This window comes from Cyrtonyx montezumae, unplaced genomic scaffold, assembly GCF_038088225.1.
Source record: "Cyrtonyx montezumae isolate F1298 unplaced genomic scaffold, pur_monq_1.0 scaffold_18, whole genome shotgun sequence".
Taxonomy (NCBI): domain Eukaryota; kingdom Metazoa; phylum Chordata; class Aves; order Galliformes; family Odontophoridae; genus Cyrtonyx; species Cyrtonyx montezumae.
In genome coordinates, this window is record NW_027071914.1 from 16220594 (window position 1) to 16242092 (window position 21499).

General features: G+C 54.0%; 1 protein-coding gene across 1 annotated transcript; it reads right to left on the bottom strand.

The window, feature by feature from the left end:
* Positions 1 to 15808: 15808 nt before the first annotated feature.
* IRF1 (interferon regulatory factor 1) lies at positions 15809 to 20946 on the bottom strand. The gene is made up of 10 exons (XM_065734891.1): positions 20873 to 20946; positions 19877 to 19968; positions 18875 to 18974; positions 18523 to 18699; positions 18248 to 18297; positions 17982 to 18117; positions 17686 to 17811; positions 17194 to 17225; positions 16455 to 16590; positions 15809 to 16083 (listed from the first exon to the last, which is right to left on the bottom strand). Exons 2-10 carry the CDS (start codon positions 19961 to 19963, stop codon positions 15986 to 15988), a joined length of 942 nt encoding a protein of 313 aa, XP_065590963.1. The 5' UTR covers positions 19964 to 19968; positions 20873 to 20946; the 3' UTR covers positions 15809 to 15985.
* Positions 20947 to 21499: the final 553 nt, after the last annotated feature.

Below are 21499 nucleotides of genomic sequence, written 5' to 3' on the forward strand. Positions count from 1 at the left end.
CTGCCTCTGATGTGTGCCAAGTGGCGGTGGCTCTGAGTCTGTGCTTTTTTCTCTCTTACCCTTACATCTGTTAGAAAGGAGAGTTGTATCCTGGCCACCTAAATCACCTGCCCACGGGATCAGCGAAATACTGAAACCTTCACATCCCCCAAAAACGCATCGTTCCTTCCTGGAGGATGTGGGATGTTTTTCAGCACGGCCATGGCATGTGCAGGGTCCCGCTTCTGCCCGACTTTGGGTCTCTTGCTGAGTTGGCAGCATCCCTGGAGCATCCTGATCTGGGATGTCCCTGGGTAAGGATACCAAGTGCTCCTTCTCCTGACGCCCAGCACAGGGGGAGCTCGGTTTGCTTGGAGCTGGCTGCGGGGCCGCCACGCAGTCCCACTTGCGAGCGCACACGTGAGAAGTCTGAAAAGTGAATTCAGTTCTCCTTTGGAGAAAGCTGATTTTTACCCAACCTCACTTAGCTCCTGGAAATTCTGGGTATGGAGTTAATGATCTCCAGAGGGCAATAAAGCCAACGTGTCTCCCACACGGCCGTGCCGGGGGAGGTCACGCTGTGCCCATTGATGCTGCTGGCAGCGTGAGGTTGCACGGGGACTGCTGCACTGTGCAGTGCTCTGTGTGATGGGGACATGGCCTTTGGGATGGCCCCGGGGCTGCAGGATCAGTGCCCAGCCCTGCAGCACCACCTCAGTGCTTAATAACTGCCCTTCTCGTGCTTTGCCTGCCCTTAGTGCATGCACAGGAGCTTTTCTTTGTTGCAGGTGCATTTCTATTCATTTTTTCAGCGTGCTATGTTTTGGATTAACTCCTTTCTTTGCTGGTGTGTGATGCAGCAGGTTGGCAATGCTGGAGATGGCTGATGGAGCTGAGCTGTTTTTATGCCCCTTGAGAAAGAGGGGTGGCTGGAGAGTCGGGTGGAGAGGAATCTGGCAAGGGTCTGCGGGTGTAGAGCCCTGTACCTGAGGGGGATGAACTGCATCAGTGCAGATTGAGGGCTGAGCTGCTGGAAAGGAGCTCTGTGGAGAAGGACCTGGGGGTCCTGGTTGATCAACAGAGATGAGGGCCTGGAGCAGCTCCCGTTGGGGTCAGGCTGAGAGGGAACCAAGAGGGGATGTGGTCAGCACTGATCAGTATCTGAAGGGCATCAGGAGGACAGGTCTGGGCTCTTTTTGATGGTGCCCAGTGACAGGACAAGGGGCACCAGGCACAGACTGCAACGTGGGAAGTTGCATGAGAACGTGAGGAAGAGCTTCTGTGCTGTGAGGGTGGCAGAGCCCTGGCACAAGCTGCACAGAGAGGTGGTGGAATCTCCTCCGGAGATATTCAAAACCCATCTGCATGCTGTCCTGTGCTCTCCAGAGATCCCTTCCAACCCCCACAGCTGTGTGATTCCATAACTGCAAACTATGTCAAGGAACTGGGCTGGACACTTTGCTTTCATGTACATTATTTCCATGGATCAAAGTTCTCCTGTGGGATCCCTCCCTGGTGCAGGCAGCCAAGGTGCAGCCCTGTTGGTGCCCCGCAGCCACCCCACTGCTGCTCCCCACTGTGGGAAGAGCAGCAAAGCATTGTGTTGAGATAATGCAGCAGGGCTGAGATTAGATAGGGAGAAGGATTGGAGTTCAGACCCACGAGAAGCAAGAGAGGGAGGCGTGAGCCACAGGCAGTGCTGCTGCAGCACACATTTCTGCATGCTGAGGGGTTTTCCTCATTTCTCTAAACACAAGGTGCAGACAGAAGCCCCCTTGGGGAGGTCGGTAAACATGGCAGTGCCCGTCCCAGTGTGTGCATGGCTTTTCTTCTTCTGAAATAAACAGCTCTGCACAAAATAGCTGATGCTTCACGTGCAGCAGTCACAGCTCCTTGCAGAGCAAGGACTGCACTTAATGGTGCACAGTGTGTGATGAGGCCACGATAACGAGTGTGGGAGGTCCCTCTGCACCTAGAGCCTTGTCAGCCTCTCAAAGGGCTTTGATTTCCATCACGTACTCAGTGCAGATAGAAGCATCCCATGCTGTGCAGCGCTGGTGCCTTTGGGTGGGGGCTCTGGAAAGGGAACTCAGCCCATTTGCACAGAGCTGATGGGATATTTCCTTGCGGTGTAACTTAGTAGCTGTGCAACGTTGGCTGTGTGGGATGCCCTGCAGCTTTTTTCCTGCTTGTCCTTTGTGCAGTGGAAGCACAGCCCTGCACTCCAGAGCAGAGAGGATCTGTGGGGACGTCCCAAAGCCCCGGTGTCCCAGTGCTGTGCTGATGGCTGCAGTGCTGGAGGACGGCTGCTGACTGCCAAGGGGGTGCAAAGGAGCAGTGACATATGGCAGCTGCAGCAAGTCCTCTGCTGTCACCAGCAAGCTCTATGGGTTTTCCTTGCACAGAGGGGAACTGCCCACGTCCTGCAGCACATCTCCATGCTGTGGCGTGCCCCAGCAGCTTGCTGTCCCAGCGTTGTGACCTTGGCTGCCAGCAGCACACCACTGGCTCTGCTTTTGTTTGGCTTCGGAGAGCACTGTCCTCTCGCTGACAGACATAAATCTGACCCAGACAGTTTAAAAAAAAAAAATAACACAGTATTCATTTGTTGAAGCACATCCTTCCCTGGTAATTTATCTTGCCTGCGCTCTGTTTAGAACCAAATGTACACACATTTCCTGGCACAGAAAGCAGCCTGTGGGGGGGGGGCTTGGGGGGGTAGTTTCATCGGTTGCATTCAGCAAATCTCCTTGACTCTGTTCTTTCTGCATAGAAACATGGGGGGGGGAAGAAAAAAAAAGAAAAAAAAGAAAAGAAAGAAAGAAAGAAATCATGGAATCATTAAAGCTGGAAAAGACCTCTCAGATCCCCAGGCCCAGCCCACCCCACCGTGCCCACCATGTGGTTCTTTCTGTCTGCCAAGGCTTGTAGTGCTGGCATCTTTGCTCTGAAGAGGCATTTGGGAGTGTGTCTGCTTCCCCCTTGGCACTGCTCTTCCCTTGGCACTGCTCTTCCCCAGAGCATGCTGTGCTGCAGCAGCCACCTCACAGCTCCTGCAGTGAAATGCCAACCCTGCGTGGACCTTGCACTGCTGCAATGGAGAGCAGATAGCTTCCCGTAAACCAGGGCACTGGGAGGAAACTGGCTGAGGGGGGGCTGCCTGGGGCTGCTTTGGGTAAAGGTGAACGATCCCAAGCCGAGGTCCAAGCATGTGCCCATCTGCCTTGTCTTGAGCAAAAATATTGTTCTGCAGAGGGCTGCTAGAGCACTGAGTGAGCCTGCTGGAAATGGGAGCAGAGGTAACCTTCTCGGAAAGCAAATAAGGTCTGAAAGCAAACTGTGCTGTCAAATCTCGGTTTTCTGTGAAAAAGAAACACAATAGGTGGATCAAAAAACGTCCGTGGGGGTGTTTGCTTTAATTGTCACTGTGCAGCGAATCCCACAAGTGCTTTGGTTTTGGGGTTGTGCTGCTGGCTGTTGTCCGCCGTAGAATCATTAGGGTTGGAAAAGAGCTCTGAGATCCCCACGTCCAGCCCCATAGTGGGGATCACCATGCCACCAACTGCTGCCCCACTGCTGATCCACCACGAGGGCAGCAGGAGCTGCTCGGCTCGAGGGGCAGGAGGCCCCTGGGGTGGCCCAGAATACCAGCAAGGTATTCTGCAGAACAGCAGTGGTACGGTGTGAGCCTGCAGGCTTTGTTCTTTGCTCGCTGCCTGCAGTGTCACTGATGCTGCCCCACGCTGCCTTTGGGGTTCTGAGGGCATTTTGGGGCTTAAGGGGCTGTGTCGTGCTGAGAGCTCGTTGCACACACCTGACGTGGCAGCAGGAAGCACTGTGCAGTCACATTTGCATGGCAAAAAAAGATTGCAAAAGTTCAAGAATCAAAGCTGTAACTGCAAAAGGGAAGAAAAACCCATAACAGCCCTTTATCCTGAGCGCTGCAGGGCAGGGGCACCAGCTCTTAAAGCTTTATTAATGCAGGAAGGAAAATTGAAGTGGTAAATCCCCTGTTGTACATTACATGCTGGAGTTTGCGACCTGCAGTACCCACGCTTGGCTGCTCTCTACCAATGGACCTCATGTGCTGTGGGTGGGGGACCCAAATTTACACCTCCTGCGCTCTGTAGGGTGATGCTGGGTGCTCATGTCAGCCCCGGTGCCGCCCCCATCACTGCCAAGCAGGGAAGCAGCTCAGAGCCCACGGGCTGAGCACAGCAGTGCTGGTTGAATTCTGGTGTGAAAATGGAGGAAAAAAGGCAACGAGCTCCAATGCTGGGAGGGTTCCTGAGAGATTTTTGCTCGGGATGGTGGGGGACACGGCCAGACCCTCACTCCTTTAGCTGTGGAGGGGTTGGGGCTGGGAGCCCTGCAGCCCTCCCTGCCCCACAGCTGGGCCAGGCCGATAGGCACTGTGCCAGGAGCAGCAGTGCCTTTTGGCTGACCTAAGAAGAGCAAAAACGCTGAGCTTAGCACTGAGAAGGATGGGATTGGAGGAAGGGATGGGGCATGGCCCCGAGGTGCTCATGCAGCACTGCAGACAGCAGAGCTGTGCAGGGGGTGTCCCGAGGCACAGTGCAGTGTGGGGCCAGCGGCCGGCCCGCAGTTCCCAGCTGTGTCCAGAGGGGCTCAGGGATATCTGCACAAACCAGGGGAAAAAAGAAAGAAAGAAAGAAAGAAAAAAGAAAATAGCTCATGAAATATTCGCAGGAAATTTGGACATCCTTTCCGTGACTCAGCTGGTTTGTATTAGCTGTGTTACATAAGGGGAGCTTATTGCCTCCTGGTTTGCCTCCTGGGGGTGGGTCAGGAACTGTCCCGTTACATGCCTGCTCCATGGCCCCACGCAGCCTGGGTGGGCACGAGCAGCTGCAGAGGTTCAGCACCTCACCTCACTCCAGCAACCGCCTCTCAGATATATATTTTTTCAACCCACTCAACAAATACTTTAGTTTTGATCTTCTGTTTACGTGGGAGTATTGTACACAAAGCCCTTTATTTTGCCAGGATGATGCCTGCAGCCCTGCTGCCATCTCCTCTTATCGGTGTGTTAATGCTGTCCTTTCCCTTACAGCACTGGGCTGGAGATGCACTGGGTAATGTCCAACCAGAACACCCCTCATCATGGGGGTGCAGCGGTTGATTCTGGGGTCCCTTGACTGCTCCACATCCACAGTGACCGAAGGACCCTTGGGGACAGCGGCCCTGGAGGCGGCTGGTAACTGCAGACTGCTGGATTGCTCCGTGTCTGGCTGAGATATGTGAGGGCACTGGGGATGCTGGCAGGTGTGGGTCATCTCCTGAGCCTGGATCATCACAGCCGAAGCGGGCCAGGTTGGATGGAGCCTTGGGCAACTTGGGCTGGATGTCAGCCTCCAAACTCAGCCAAGCAAGTGCTTCCTCCACCCAACACAGAACCAAACCCGTGGTGGACTAACTCATCCCAGACCAGTGCTTCTCTGCAGAAGGATTTTTGCCCTTTGTGGAACCACTCGTTGTGTTAGAATTTGGTTTTGGATTGCACTGCAGTGCCGACAGCCTCAGTGACCGTTGTGCTGCCGGGCTGAGCAGGGGGGAGCTCTGCTCCGTGGGATGGAGCTCGAGTCACATCCCTGGGACCTGCTGTCAGCTGGGGGATGGGGACATCAGGAGCAGGACACATCTAGGAACAGGAGCAGCTGCTGCCTCGCTTACCATGGGGCTTTAGAGGCCAGGCTCGCCCCCAGCAAGGTGCTGGGACCTCAGTTAGCTGCCCAACCCCTCGTAAGGTCAGATTTCTCATCTCAAAATGCAATGCAGGACAGAGAAGAGTTAGGAGGAATTTGGTAAGCAACATCCGCTGCTGCACTGAAAATTCAGTTCAAAGTGTTAAATGGCTTTGAAAAAAAAAAGAGGTTTTGGTGCAAATAAATGGTCTTTGGAGAGGTCTCCTTCGCAGGATCCTTTTCTCCTCTGTTCATGCAGCAGATTTGTTCGTGTTTGTCACCGTCCTTCCACCCAAACATCGAACCAGAGTGCAGGGAAGGGCAGTTTTCGAGAGACACACCGGGAGGAGATGACATTTCACACCGCACAGAGCGCGCCTCGGGAATTTTCAATTCTTCTCTGCAACATGACCAGGGCCTCTATGAAGTGTCACAGCTCGCGAGCTAAAAAAGAAAAGGAAGAAAGCAGAACGCTTGTGGCTTTGGATGCGTTCAGAGCGCGTTTGTGGTCGGCGTTTCCCAGGCAGCTCGGGGTGAGCACCAGGTCGGCCACCGCGCTCCGCAGACGCTGTTTCTGTATGACTGAGAGCAGTGATCTGTGGGGGAAGGCCCCGTCCTGCAGAGGGGTTTGGGATGGGGCTGCAGCACGCGGCCGCTCCGCCGCTTCTGCATTCGATGGGGTGGGAGCGGGCGCTGCGGAGCACTGAGTTTGGGGGGTATAAATGGCTCCATTCCTCCTCAAAGCGTGACGTTTGGCTTCGTCCTCGTGGAGGCACGGCAGCCTCGGTGCGGCGGTGGGGCAATGTGAGTGATTTGGAGGCTCTGGTTGTCGTAGCAGTTAGCACAAGCTCAGGGTTGCCCTGGGTACAGCCCTGGTGGTGCCTGCGTGCTCGCTGCAGGTGGGTGGCTGCGGTGCTGGGGTGCTCTTGTGTGCTTGATTTGTGTGTAAATACAAGAAGGCGGGTATACAAACACTGCCCTGCACTCAACCTGGCTGCTCTGAAGCAAACCCACAGCACAGCGTGGTTTCAGGGAGGCAGTCCAGGAGGTCCGAGCCTGACACACATGGGGGTGCCCACTGCCAGCCTGCTGCACGGATGTTTTGCTACCACAGAGCTCCACACTCATCCATCAAAACTCCTAAAACTCAGCACGAGGAACAGATCCTTGGGTTTTCTGTTTTTCCTCCCCTGGGTAGGGAACAGGTGGGCTCCGCCAGCAGGTGGGTTGCTTTCCCTATCACACCTCTGTGCGTGAAGGAAGACGATCCCTTACATGTGAGGTGCCACCTCAATCAATCACAGCACAACGCATTTCCTTGTCCCATCCATGCCCTCTGACTCCAGTCACTCTCTTTCCCACTTGGTATAAGGAGTATTGTGCATGAAGGGAAGTGCACGGAGGTGAAACCCTCTGAGAAACATCGCAACCACTTCTCTTTTCCCATCAGCAGATATTGCTTCAGTTCCCATTTCCTACCATTGACTTGCATTGGCATTGGGCCCCGTTCACTGGCTGCTTGCTAAGGGTTTCTGAGCCTTGGGCCATGACCTAATTTCACTATTTGAAAACAGATCTTCAGTATTCCTATTGTATTTTGTCTTTAAATGGGCGTTTCTACAAAATAGTTCCTTTTTCTCTGCCTGCTAGCGACACAAGATAGAGTAAGACGCTCACACTGGTACCAGCAGAGCCCGGCCATGGAAGCAGTCCCTGTCCCCTCCCAGCTGGAGCCCTCTGCCTGCTCCCCTCCCATCAGACCCCGTGCTCTCCCTCTGACCCTTCATCCGAAAGAAAACTGCAACAAACACCAGCATGTATCTCAGACACCCTGCAAAATCTGAGCCACAAAATGCTCAGAGGGTCGCAGTGGCTGAGCAACGCCGGCTCTCAGCATCACTGCTCTGTGGCCGTCTTGCTGCCGCTGTCCCAGACCCTGCGACCTTTGCAGTGATTATTTTCAGTCCTGCGGAAAAGGAAATAGGAAGTGGAGCCGCTCTGATGTGTTCCTGTGCACCACGGGGCTCAGCCAGCTCTGCTCTGCTGCCATCAGTGGATTATGATTTGCAATCAGGCCAAACCAACGGCACAGGTTCCCGAGGGTGGAAGTGGCTGAGGAAGCAGAGAGTGGTCCCAGTGGTGAGGATCCACCACTGCACTGGGGTTGGACTGGGACACAGCTTGAGAGATGAGCACAGCTGTGCTCCAGGGCTTGGGCTGCAACGATGCTGTTGTTCTGGTGCCTGGTTCAGAAACATAGCAAAGAAGTTTGCACGTTCTTGTTCAAACTGCCATCATTCTTGGCCTTAATCCCTTCCCCTCCAACAAACAGACTCGGGGTTTGGCTCTGGTTGCTGCCGCACAGTGGTGCTGAGGTCTGCCACTGCTCAGCACTAATAAAGGCACTGAGCAGCTCTGGTGGGTGCCCAAAAAGGACGGGGACCAGCCCTGAGCTACGCCTGCCCCAGGCACAGGGCAAAATGAAGCTCCTGCTCCCTGTTATTCCCTTATTCACGTACAAAGACCAGTGGTGTGGAGGCCAAGAAGTTCAGAGGTGCTGCACACCTTCCAGCTCTGCTCACCATCCTCACCTCCTGTTTTCTTCATCAACAAGTGAGGAATGGTGTGGTTATTCTAGAAATAACATGCACTTTGAAGCACTTCCCACACTGCACAGAGGCAGAAGGACTTTTGTACTTCGGCTTTCTGCGTCTAGATTGTTCTAATGAGGAGGATTCTTGAGAAATGAAAGCCACTTTGTGTGCATGGCTGCAGCACTAATGAAACCCAAATGTGGGTAGAGGTTCTGGGAGCTTTGCTCTTGGTGACTTGCCTTGCCTCAGCAGATTTAAGGCTTTAACATGAAACCATTTGGCAGAAAAGCCACATGCAGCCTGGTAGTGACTCAGCTCTGCTGCTGAAGGAGCGTGGAGAGCACTGGCTGGGAGCTGCAGTGTGTGTGCAGAACGTGAGAGCTGTGCTGGCAGGGCTGTGAGTCCGGGGGAGCAGGAGGAGCTGCCACCTGACTGAAGCACCAGCAATCTTAACAAGAAATCAGCCAGCTGTTGGTAACAGGGATGGGAGACAGGTGGTAAATCAGTGCCAAACCAGGGGAGAGCAAAGAGCTGCCTCAGCTGTGGTTATTTGCTCTGTGCTGGGGGAACAGAGCGGAGCTGTTTGAAGGTTGGTGATCTCTCCTCTGTGTTTGCTGGTGGTGGGATGATGAAGGAATGCCTGCAAGGTAATGGCAAAAAACAATTCTTCTCCGAGGATTGATCTGTCTGAGCGATGGGGAGGTGAGTGATGGAGGTCGGGTGATGGTGGTGGGGATGCAGAGTGGAAGAAGGGAAGGAGATGGGTCAGCTTGGATCCTCAGCGTGGCCTGGTGTCCTCGGGCAGTGCTGGCAGTACCAGCAAGGTGTGCTCTGATGGAGTGTGGTTTGGGCCATGGGGACGTTGGCTGTGTGAGCGTTTCCACTGCCACCTCCCCTGAGCACTGTGAGCTGTTGTCAGCGCCGGAATCACAAACAGCCACAAAGGACGCGCCCTGATTTATGCACCGAATACCAGGAAAGGCTTAAATTCTGTTTGTCGCTCAGCAGATGGTGACGGTTGCCCCAGTATGTGAAATATTTCATGCCTGACACCTCGGTTCAGGAAACAGTGGTTTTCTCAGCAGAGGTGCAGGAGGCAGCAAGCTGTTATCGAGGGTAACATTACCCTTTGCTTCTATTTCTCTGCTGATAGAGTTTGTTTTCTAGAGCAGTGCTGTGCCCCTGGGCACGTGCAGTGGGTCACACCCCCAGACCCTGTTGTTTCTTTGGGTGTTTGGTACCATAGTGAGATCATTTTCCTGCAACCCTCGCTCTCCAGGTTCCTGTTTCCCGGGCACCTTGTGCCTGAGGTTTGCTCGTTGCAAAACTGGGCCATGGAGATAGCTCCTGGTGCTGTGAGCTGTGGCTCTGTAGAGCCAGAGCAAAGCCCTCAGCAAGAAGGCAGCAGCCATCCCCTTACCCCCCAATCATGTCCTGCAAGTCCAGTGCCTCAAAGCAGAACCAAGCAGGGGAAGGTGGGCACCTTCCCCCTTGTCCTCACCTGGGGCATCTTCATTCCTGTCCTTATGCAGGCCATGCTGTGACCAGGGCTTCTTCTTGTGCAGGCAGAGGATGTGCTGCTCACACCAACTCTGACTGGATTTTTTTTATCCATAATTACCCTTAAAATCACTCTTTTGAGTGTGCATTGAGTTGGGGAGATGTGTGTGTTCTGGGTGAAGCTCTGGGATTCTTCATGCTCAAAGGCAGGGGAGGAGATGTGGGCAGGCATGCAGCTATTTCCTGCAGCAGCATCCCCCTGCAAGCAGGGCACGTGTGCAAGTGCTCTCATTCATGGAAAGCAACAAGAACCTCCTCCTGAGCGCTGGGCTTGCTCCTCTGAAATATGGGAAATCCTTGATTTGGGTCTGACTGCAAACTACAGTGTGATGTATTTGCAGGGCACCAGCTTACTGCCCTGGGGCTGCATCCTGCTCCCTGCCTCGGGTGGGGTCACAGCAGTCCTCCAGAGCCCTTCCAGTGGAGGGAGTCTGCTGTGAAAGGCCCCAGCCTCTTATAATCAAAGGAAAAATTAATGGTATCTTCCCTAAAACCAACAGCTTTGAAAGGACACTTTCAGTAATAGAGCTTTAATTAAGGCCACCACAGAGCTGACATCTGCTCAGTCACAAGATGCAACTTAAAAACAGGTCCCAGAACATACCTACTCCTCACTGTGGGTTTGTTGCTTTTTGTTTTATCTTTTCCCTTTGCTGCTGCTTGCTCTCATCTCCCTGTCCTGCAGAGCAGACAGCTCGGTGTGATGAGTGCACTGCAGTGGGGAGCAGTGTGGTCCTCGTGCAGCTGCTGCAGCCCCACAGCTCAGGCAGTGCTTCGTAGGCAGTGTCTGCAGGGCTTTGCTGTGGCTCAGGTGCTGTTGTTGTCTGCTGCTGTGAGTGTGATGAATGCTATGTGTTAGTAGATAGGAAGCTGGTGGAGTCCACGTGCTGCTCTCTGCGTCCTTTGGCAACAAAGGTGGAGAAAACAAAGCAGTACCTGCCCGGACTTGGCTCCCCCGTTCATTTCCTCTTTCTGAAGATGGCTGGAAGACCTCTTCAGCATTCAGCTCATCACTGAACAAACCCCGTGAAACATCCTTGCAGTGTAGGTATGAGACCTGGGCATGTTCTGTGTCGTGCCTGTGGTTAGCCCGGGTCTTGTTACCTAACAGCTCAGCTTGCTCCTAGCTGCTGTGTGTAACGTGCTGGGCTCACTTTGAACCAGGGCCAGCACTTCACTCCCTGTGCTGCCACTGCTGATCCACCGCTGATCTGCAGGGAGCAATGCTTTCAGTTGCCCAGAGAAGACTGCCATTCTGCTCCTGGCAGGGACCTGCCCAACCACTCCTTTAACCTCCACTACCTTTAACCACTGCCCCACCTGCTCAGAGCAGGCAGACATCCCCCTTCCAGTGGCTGAGCTCTGTGAAATGCCCCGGGCTCTGTTCTGGGGGTGGTTCCCCAGCAGCAGTGCCACATCTCCACTTGCTGCAGTGTTGGGTGGAGCAGCTGCACGCAGCACCGTGGTTTTGTACTGTGAAACAGAGAGCAGTAGGCAAGAGCTGTACCCGAGGTGTGAAATTTCCTACACTGAAATAGGGCTGTTGCTTCACCTGCCCTCCTGCTGTAGCAGAGCACTGCTGTGTGCAGCTGTCAGCACAGCCCTTGGGTGTTCCTTCTGTGCAGCTGGAGCCTATAGCTGCGTCGAGTGGTCCCTGAGAGCATCCTGCAGCCCTGGCAGGGGGGGAAGCCTGTTTGTTTCCTTGCTGCAGAATTTCCCCCTATTCCTGGAAATCTCCTGACAAGCTGATGCTCACTCCATCCATGCACATCCCTGTGCTTGCTCCTGACTGCATTGAGCCCGGCCATCCCACAGAAGGGAAGGTTAACAGCCACGTAGTGTGGATCCTGGTGCCGCAGCTCATGGCAGGTGCAGGGTAAGGAGAGCAGTGGCCTCTGTGTGCCCTCTGCCTGGCCATGCTGCTACCCATCCCCACGCTGCAGTGCTTGCTGCTTACTCATCCTCCTGCCTTCTTTCCATGACGTGGCACTGTTTTCCACCTTGCTGAGCAGGGCAATTAGTGGAATGAGCGTATAATTGCCCTTACCTAGTAGTTCAGAATCCATAACGCCATGGCTTCACACCTCTGTTCACACCCAGCTCGTGAACTAATGCACCCACCAGCAACAGGACTAATACCTCTGTGCTCAGAGCATGGAGAAAGTCTTTGGTGCATGGTGCGGGATGGGGGCTTCAGGTTTGTAGATGTTTTCTCCTTTCCAAGGGAAGACTTTCTCTACTCCGTGCTCTGATGCTGACTTTTCTGTAGGGATTTCAGCCAAGGAGAGGTCAGCCCCACCCTGTGCAGTGGGACAGACCCCTTTCCCAGTCCTGTGCCCTGTGGGGCAGCAGAGGGCATTTGCTGGCATCAGCTGGGAGATGCTCAGCAATGAGCTGCTCCGTTTGTGCCCTGCTGGCAGCATGGGGCTTTGTGCTGTGTGTACACGTGGGGGAAACTTGGGAACCAACAGGGGACAGTGGTCCAGTGCAGACACAGAGGAATGGTGTTTGCAGAGCAGCACGCCTGGTTGCTAGATTAGCAGCCGTTTGACTTTGTAATACTAACAAGCATTTACTATTAGCTGCAGGTAATACCTTTGGTCTGAAGTATGACTGCCCTTTATAGGAGTGATATAAGAAACCACGTGATTAACTGGAAATGTGTCTAATTATCAGACCTGATCAGTATGGCAAACAAAGCTGGGGCAGTAATTGCGGGCTGTGCTGCTTGTGGGGCAAAGCTCACTGCAGTGCTTCTGCTCTGGACGCTGAGAGCAAAAGGTTTCTGGGCACAGCACAGCCCCACACTGCTCAGAGCACTGCTGATGGGGGCTGAGAGCTCAGAAAGGTGCTGAGCAGAGTGCCTTAATTGTGGAAGGGCATTTTAATGATGCATTTGGGCATGTCTGTGAAAAGCATCTCCTTTTGTAGGAGAGGGGTTTTCAGTGGGGTAGGGGGAATGCTGCAATGAACAGGCGCATAGAATCATTGCTCCTGCAGCACTGAAGGTCAGCTGGCAGCAGCTGGGATGTTCTGCCCTCTGGATGGTGCAGCAGTAAACCTGTGGGAGCTGCTGCTGTGGGACTGTTCTGTGACTGGTTTTATTTTCAGTAGGTTTGGTCCTGTTGACATCTTAAAGCTCCAAAATGAAGATGAGTTTTGTTTCTGCTTTAAAGGCAGCTTTACGTTTGCATCTTTGCTGCCAACGGGGCTGACTTGGGCACGGTGCAAGCGGGCGGCAGTCTGCAAGTGTCACCTCTGCTCACCTCCCAAACGTGTCAGGGGTTTGAAATGATTCCAATAGAATGCTCTGTGCAGGATTACCTTCGGGAGATTATGGTCCTCCAGGTACAGGCAGCCTGCACTGGTCCTTAGCTTGCACCTGGAGTGTCCCTTCTGCACATCTCACTGCCCTGGATGGCAGCAGCTCCGCTTCCTCACATCACCGTGCTCCTGCTCTGGGCACTCCTCTGTGTTCTTCTCCTCCCAGAGAGCCCGAAGCAAACAACTTAAACTTGGCAGCTTGTGACCCAGTGAAGTGGCCATACTGATAAATTCTGCCTTGCCGTGGGGCTTTGCTCAGCCAGAAGCACATAGCTGGCAAGAAGCTGCCAGTAGCTAATGTGCAATTCTACGGCCCTATAAGAGGCACTGCGTGTGTGTGGCTCTGGGGGGAGGGGATGGCTCTGCTCCTTCTGGCCTCAAATCTTGGTCGGCCCTCTAATCTGTGCTGTAATGGGCACTGTTCTCTTGTGTCAGAGAAAAACCTGTAGTGCATCAATGTGCAGATGGATCTGCGCGTTATTTCAGGTGCTGTCTGCGTCGCAGGGTTTCCCTTCTCCCTCCCCGCAGTGTAACAGTGTCACAGTGGCTCCTGAGTAAACCCTCTTTACTCCGGATGCGTTGATGAGCATGGAATGGTTTTGATCTCTGGGTGTAAGAAAGGGGCTTACAATCCAAACCACCGTGGTGCTGCATGGCACAGGGAGCTGGGGCACAGGGCCTGATGGGGATTTGAGAGGTCTTTTCCAGTCTGATCCCATGATCCTGGGGGTGATTTCTCAGCCTGTAGGCGCTGGCTCTGAGAATTGCCACCACCAGCTTCCTGTGGTCCCCAAATCCCCTGTGAGCCCCACATCTGCTGCCCGTATGGGACCCTGGGAGCACCAGAGCCTGTGACAAAGGCGGTCAGAAACGTGTGCCTCGTGCCAGCAGCCTGGGTTGGGTTTTCCTCTACGGGCGCCTGACATTCCCCTCAGTCTGCCTGCTCTCCTGCTTGCTCAGACTTATCCCCAAAGGTCATTGTTGCACAGTTCTGAAACAAGATCTAAACAAACTGAAGCAGTCAGTTGTTTGCTACACGCTTCCCAGGCTGGGTGAACTGACTGGGAAATCAGCCCGACCCCCGCTGCTTCCCTTGGGCATCTGCCAGGTGTCCAGATGTGGGGGTTTTTTTGGTGCTTTCTTCCCTTCGGGTGTGAGCAGGGCTGTGTGCTGAAGGTTGCTGGTAGAGAGCTTCGGTGGGAGCTGCAGCCAGCAGGACTTAAGTTAAAGGCAGCAAGAGCAGCCCGATTTCATGCTGGGTGACCCCAAGACAGTAAGGGATGCGTGCTGCCCTGTAGGTAGGGTGGTGGGTAGGGATGTTGGTGGTACTTCATGGTTTCCAGTGGCCTGTCCTACCACTGCCCTCAGTCCAGAGGCAGTGCTGGCCCTGTGCATCCCTAGCAGCTCTCCAGCTCCTGTTTCTCACGAGGCTGTGCCCCCCACAGCCCCCTCCTCGATATGGGAGCAGGGCTGCACTGCTTGCTGTGGGGCTTTCCACTCAGCAGCAGATTCCCATGCCAGCACACTTCATCAGCCAGCCTAGGTGATGCTCTGACATTCAAGCCTGAAATTCTAGCAAGCGAACAAAGTGCACAGTGAAAAAGTAAGCTCTCTTTCCCCTTTCCTTCCTGTGTTTTCATTTTGGGCAATGCTAACTTAGCTTGAGCTTCCCCACCACTGCTCCTAGCATGGAAGCTGCCAGCTGGCAGGCAATGCTGGCTTGTGTGTCTGATGACAGCAGGGGCAGGCTGACCCCACGTGTGCACCTGGGCCATGCTGGGCTCCTCCCATCAGCTGCACTGGGATGAGGAGGGAAACATGCTCTTAAGAGTCCCCGGGGAAGAACCCCCATTGCTGTCTCTCTGCAGCAATGTGTATTCAAGGAGTCTGGAATGCATCCTCTCAGAGCCCTCCAATGAGGAAAAGTAAACATGTCATATATAAAACATTTTTATTACAACAAATATACACCACTTTATATACAAAAATAAAATGTACAAGAAAATAAGTCTATGATGTCTTAAGTGATTTGTTTTCTATGCGTTAGGCATGGACTAGAACCTCCTCCATCCTGCTTTTGTGTGCCCCTGCCTGGGGTGGCTGCAGCTCGCTGGGTGCAGAGCAGCAGGAGCTCCTGCAGGCAGGAGGACTTCTAGAACAAAGCTGAAAGGCATCGCATAAATAAAAGTTCAGCCCTCGTCAGTGCAAAATGATATCATGCAGCAGCTCCTTAACTGCTCAGTGGGGATGGACGTGGCGTGCCTAGAGCAGGTAACAGCCAACGAGTGGACCTGGCTATGTGTGCTAAATGGAAGCAAAGCCTAAACTGAGTTTTCACATTTTATTGGTCAGAACTATTTACATGCGTTAAAAGATCTGAACTTGAACTATGTGCTGGAATCAATGGAAGGAGAGAGAGGGCCAATTAGTGCAATTTCTCTGACTAAGTGTAATGACAGTCGTTCAGCTCATCACGTCAGCAGCGTTGCACAAGTGAGCAGCAACCAACAGAGACCCATCACACACTGCCTCCGAGCGCCCTGGGAGTAAAGTGCTGAGCATTGGGGACATGGGGACCTCCACCCCACAGCACGAGCACCACCTCAGGAGCACGGCCTCGAGCCCCGTGTGTGAGATGGGCTTGAGCCCCGTGTGTGAGATGGGCTTCTCGTGGAGATTTTCTTGCTTTTTCAGGCCTAAAAGTGAAACGGAATAGAACAGCTTGTTTCCTCTTCCAGTCAGTAACAAGCGACTTCTGCCATTGCCTTTGAGTCTCAAAGAGTCTCTATGGAGAGGCAGTTCATGGGCTGGGAAGCCAAGGGTTTAAAAGCTGCAGGAGATGGCCTGCATGGGTCTGACGGTGTCCAGCCAGGAGAAGTCCAGGCTGTTCTTCTGGTCCAGCATGCGGAACTCCAGCTCTCCTGCACAGAGGGACACAGAAATGAGCACCAACGGATGGCAACGTATCAGCAAAGGAAACCACCCTTGGAGGTGAGCAAACACCTTTGATTCACATTTTGCTGCAACACTCCAAACGCTCCCTAATTAAGCTCTCCAGTTAAAGCTATTACCGGTAGAAAATCTTGTTACATTGCTGGGAAAACCGATGCACAGATCTATGTTACACTTTTACTGCAGGCTCTTTTTATCTCAACAAATTCCTTCCTAGTTCCAGGTTACTGAGAGGCATTCACAGTTTCCTGTGTCCTGAGATTCCCGTTTCTCCCTCTCAGACCAAGGAGTGATGAAAGCCCTCTCCTGCACCTCCCACCCTGGGGTGTAGGCTCTGTACCTGAAGACGTGTCGATCTCGCTGTCCTGCTCCTTGTAGCTGAACGTGCTGCACATGGTCTGCGTGCCAGGCTCGTTGGTGAAGAAGCCCTTCCCCTCAACGCTGGTGGTGTGCCAGTCCTGGGTGGGTTCAAGCAGCTGCAAGGCAGAAAGGGGATGGTAAAAAGCCTGAGAGTGACGGAGTAGGGGAGATAAGGGTCCTCATGCACTGAGGGAATTCTCATCTACCTCTAAGAGCTCGTGGTGGCAAGCAGAGGAAAGGTTTCGCTTAGATAATGCTAAGTGTTACATAACACATTTTACTCCTCGCTAAATGGAAGTTAATGCAAAGCAGGGAGGGTGGGAGGGGAGGAACCCCATCTCCTTATCAGTGGGATAGGCACCCCGTGTCTGGAAAGAGATCAAAAAGCAAACACAAGGGGGAGGGATGGGCAAATCAAGTGAGTCTTTTTAGAGAAACAGAAGGCCTTGTGGGCTCTAACACAGAAAACTTTGCTTCTAGCAATAATCAATAGCTTTCACCAACTTCTATGTACAGCACCACAAGCTGATGCCTGCAGAATCACCTTCTTTTTGTATTTCATTTTTCAGGCTTCCTCCTTTAATCAGGGTTTTGGATTACAGGAAGTATGTGTTCAGCTCGTTCGGGCTTATCTATGGGTTAGGAAGCTACTGCTCTTCCTTCCTTGGTGCAAACAGCAACTTAGGACAACTTCAATCAAAAAGAAGGGCTGTTTTTACCTTTATAAGGTTTGATTTCATTTCATCCTCATCTTCATCCGCAATAGTTTTGTGATCACAGGAAAAAAAAAAAAAAAAGAGAGACCCAGAAGTCAGTTTCTCTCACAAGCCAGTCACCATAACCCTGCTTCCTCACCATCACTTCACGTCCCTGTCTCACACCACCAGCACGTTTAGGTTTCCCACCCACAGCCCCTGCTCAGATGGGAGCACTTCTCTGCAGGTGCAGAGTCCTTTGCAGGATGTGCTCACAGCTTGAGGTCCAGAAGCAGCTTCATGGCTCAAACTCTCACAGCCCAAGCCAGCTCTTTCCTTCCCTGCCTTGGCCACGTGGCAGCTCTAGAAACCCAAATCCATCTGACAGAAGCTGCTTTTTCTACAGAACAGCTCCTGCTTCCCCTGACACCGTGGCACACCTTTGCACACCTCCATCCTGCCATAGCACCAGGACAGAGCTGAGAAAGCAGGGTGTGGGAAGGAAGCAACACCAACCTTCCGAGGACGACCCCAGAGGGGACACCTGGAGCTGGTAGAGGTCGTTGGTGCTGTCAGCCATGGCAATTTCCATTGGCATCCTCCAGTCGGTCAGGGAGCCGCTCACCTCACAGGACGAGAGGTCTGGGGGATGCACCAGGAGGGGTGATCAGAGCAGGTCCCAAAACAGGACTTGGCACTCAGCAGAGACCTCCCCACCCCCTTGCACAGCCCTCAGCTCTGTGTCTTAGTGACACTACTGTGGCTTTAGCACCAGCAGCTCTTTTCTCTCTGCTCGGAGCTGAAGCTCTCACCTAAGGTGATAGACGTGTTCTCCACCTCCACTTCCTGCCCCGTGTAGTCGTGAGCGGTGTAGCTGCTGTGGTCATCGGGCAGAGGTGTGCTGGTTAGCTGATCTGCTGACTCCTCCGTCCTCGTATCCTCATACAACTGCAAAAATAAGAACAAAGCATGATAGGTTGTCTGAGAACTCACAGGTTCCCATACGAAAGAAATTAAGCTTGAAAACCACCAGAAAAAAAAACCTCCGGTTCCTTCAGCTGCCTCTGCAGATGCATACCTTTCTCTTGCTCTTGTTTCTTGCTTCTCTTGAAGACTTTGACTTCCTTTCTGTTAAATGGAAATAAGACAAAGGTGAGCACACCTCCACCACTGCAGCACGGCCGACCCCAGGGCATAACCCCAGGCACCTTCATATGATTTGGGACAAAATGGGCTGTTTGTGTAAACCATCACCAATGGCAACAAGCCCAGCAGCCCTGGAGCTGCCTGTAGGTCTGTGGGGTGTTGCCTAAGCAGTGGGAAATCTAAGCAGTGCTCAGGCTGAGGGCTTACCCTTCTTCTGGTCCTTTGTCAGGGGTGGGAGCATCCTGTACACTCGGACAGCACTGGAGCCTTTGTTGATGCTTTTATCCTTCACTTCTTCGATGTCAGGCAGCGAATTCATGGCACAGCGGAAGTTTGCCTTCCAGGTTTTCGGGTCGGGGTCCTTCTCACCTACTTTATATCTTCCTGTTAATAAGAGACAGGACGAATGTTGAGTGTTTTCATTGCAGTGGTAGTTCTTCACCCCAGAAAAGTTCTTTCTCTGTTTCCTCTGACCTATAACACCTGAGGTGTAAGGCAAGACAGAAATGCTGACGCTGGAAACATTCACGTGACTGCTGGGACTAAAGGCAGCACACACCTGTATGGATGGCCCAGCTCCGGAACAGGCAGGCATCCTTCTCCATGTCCCAGCCGTGCTTAGCTGCGTGCTTCCATGGGATCTGGAATATCATCTTATCCTGAAATTAAGCCAACAGAAATCCCAGTCAAAAAAAAAAAACAAACCATCAAAGCATCACGCACCAGTTTGTAACGATGCCTTTCATCATCACAGAATTCCCTCAGCAGCAGCTCAGAAACTTTGAAACCCTCTCCTCTCATCTTCATTTAACAACTGCTGTTCATTTGTTGGGTTTGGGAGAGCTACGAGCAGTGGTACAGCAGGAACAGTCTCAGTTGGGCCCCAAAACCGTTGCAACAATTTTGCACCTCAGCTGCCCCAGTTGTATCCTGAACTACAGTACGTTTCCCATGTACACTTGGATACAGTTACAGGTAAGATCCTGCATGAATCCTACCAAAAACGTGTCCCAGCTCAAATAACACCTCGGGATGAGAGGGAAGCTGCAGAGTCAGCGATCTGACTCAATAAGCCTGGTGATCCCACTCCTGTGGGACAGCGAGGGGATGCTTTCCAGCACCAACCTGAGATGAACTGAGAGTTAATTTTAGGCCAGAGAACAAAGATCTCCATCCCAGGGGGGAAGTGTAGGAGTAGCTACCGAGCTGGGACAGGAGGTGGCCTGGCTCCAGGAGGCACCAAGAGCTGGCTTTTCTTGGTTCTCAGTCAACTTCAAACTGCATTTACTTTTTCTTTTCCCTCCTGGGGAAGTTATCACGAAAAACATTGAAACAGTGCATTCGGTACCAACCAGAGCCACCTTTCCTGAAAATAAAGTTTTCTTTAAAAATAAGAAAAAATTAAAAAAGCCTCCCCATTTTCTTCTCTCCTTTTTTGATTTATGTTTAGTGCCAACTAAGAACAAGCACGGTGGATGATATGGTAATAATAATAGTAATAATAACAATAACATAGTAATAATAGTAAAAAGAATTACTAATAATCAAGAAGATGGCTCACCTTGTTGATCCAGATCAATCCCGGTATTTGATTGGAATTGATCTGCATTTCCAACCAGGGCCTCATGCGCATCCTCGAGACGGGCATGCTTCCTGCGTGGGATCCACGGGGTCAGCTGAAACCTCAGCTCTCCTACCCCAACAACCACCCCGCAGTGCCCCCACCCTCTCCCCGCTCACTCCCACCCGATGCCCCCGACGGCCAGAGCCGCGTTTTGAGCCTTTTGCTCCATTTCAGCGCCTTCTGCGCTGGGTCCCGCTCCGTAAAGGGTCCGTAAAGGGTCCTGCTCCGGGGGAGGGGGGGAGGGAAAGTGGGCAGCGGGCACCCCCGTGCCGCCCCTCTGTGCGACCACCGGGTACCTCTCTGCACGGCCGCTCGCTGCAAGGGGCGAGGAACCTCGGCCCCACGCCGAGGGGAACGGAGAGTCCGCCGTAGCTCCCCGCATCCCATCCCCCCCCCAACCCTGCTCCGCTCTGCCCCGCTCGGAGCTTCCTGTTTGCGCTGCCCGCGGACAGCCGCTCCCGAACAATGGGGCTGCGGCTTTCCCAAGCAACGCGACAACGGCCCCAAAGTTCTCGGATCCGAGAGAGAGGGGTAGGCGGTGCCGAGCCGAGCCGGACCGTGAGCGGCCCTGCAGGATGCAGCCCGGAGCCCAGCGCTGGCTCCGGCTGAGCCCAAAAGCCGCAGCCTCGCCCGGACTTCGCCGACCCCTTACGGAGCGGAGTACGCCCCGTCCCGTCCCGTCCCGTCCCGTCCCGTCCCGTCCGTGCGGTGGGCGCGGAGCCGCAGCCCCCGGAGGATGCCCAGTACCCCTTGAAGACTGCAGCACGACGGGTGCAGCGGGACCTGGGACACCCCAAAAGCGCTTCAGCATAGCTCAGGATGGCGGTGGCCCTGTTTGGCGAGCCGGACCGAGCAGAGCCGCGTCCCCGTGGGAACGCATGTAGCCAAAGCTGGGGGGCGGTGAGCGCCGGGACCCACCGCGTTGGGACGCACCTTGCCGTGAGATCCTGCGCTGTACTGAGCTGCGATAAGATGAGACAAGATGAGATGAGCCGTCCGTGCCCGACGGCCGCCGAACCACCTCTGCCGCCCGTGGGTCGCGCCCTCGGGTATAACGCGGCGGCGGCGGCCGGGATTCCCCGCCGCCCGGGCTCGGGGGCGGCTCCACCAATCAGCGCCGCCGCTGGGGGACGGTCGCGTCGCTGATTGGCTGCTGCGTCCGGCATCATTTCGGGGAAATCAGGCTGTTGTAGCACCAGAGGAGCGGGGGGAGCACCGCCCCCGCCCGGCACGGCACGGCACGGCACGGCACGGCACGGCACGGCACGGCACGGCGATGGCACGGCACGGCACGGCACGGCACGGCGATGGCACGGCACGGCGATGGCACGGCACGGCACGGCGCGGCACGGCACGGCACGGCACGGCACGGCACGGCGATGGCACGGCGATGGCACGGCACGGCACGGCACGGCGATGGCACGGCACGACGCAGCGCGGCACGGCACGGCGATGGCACGGCGATGGTACAGCTCTGCACGTCCTGCGGCTCCGAAGGTTGCGCGTGCACGACGGAAGGAACTCAGCCCACAAACGCGCAGTGTTTGTCGCACCCCCCCC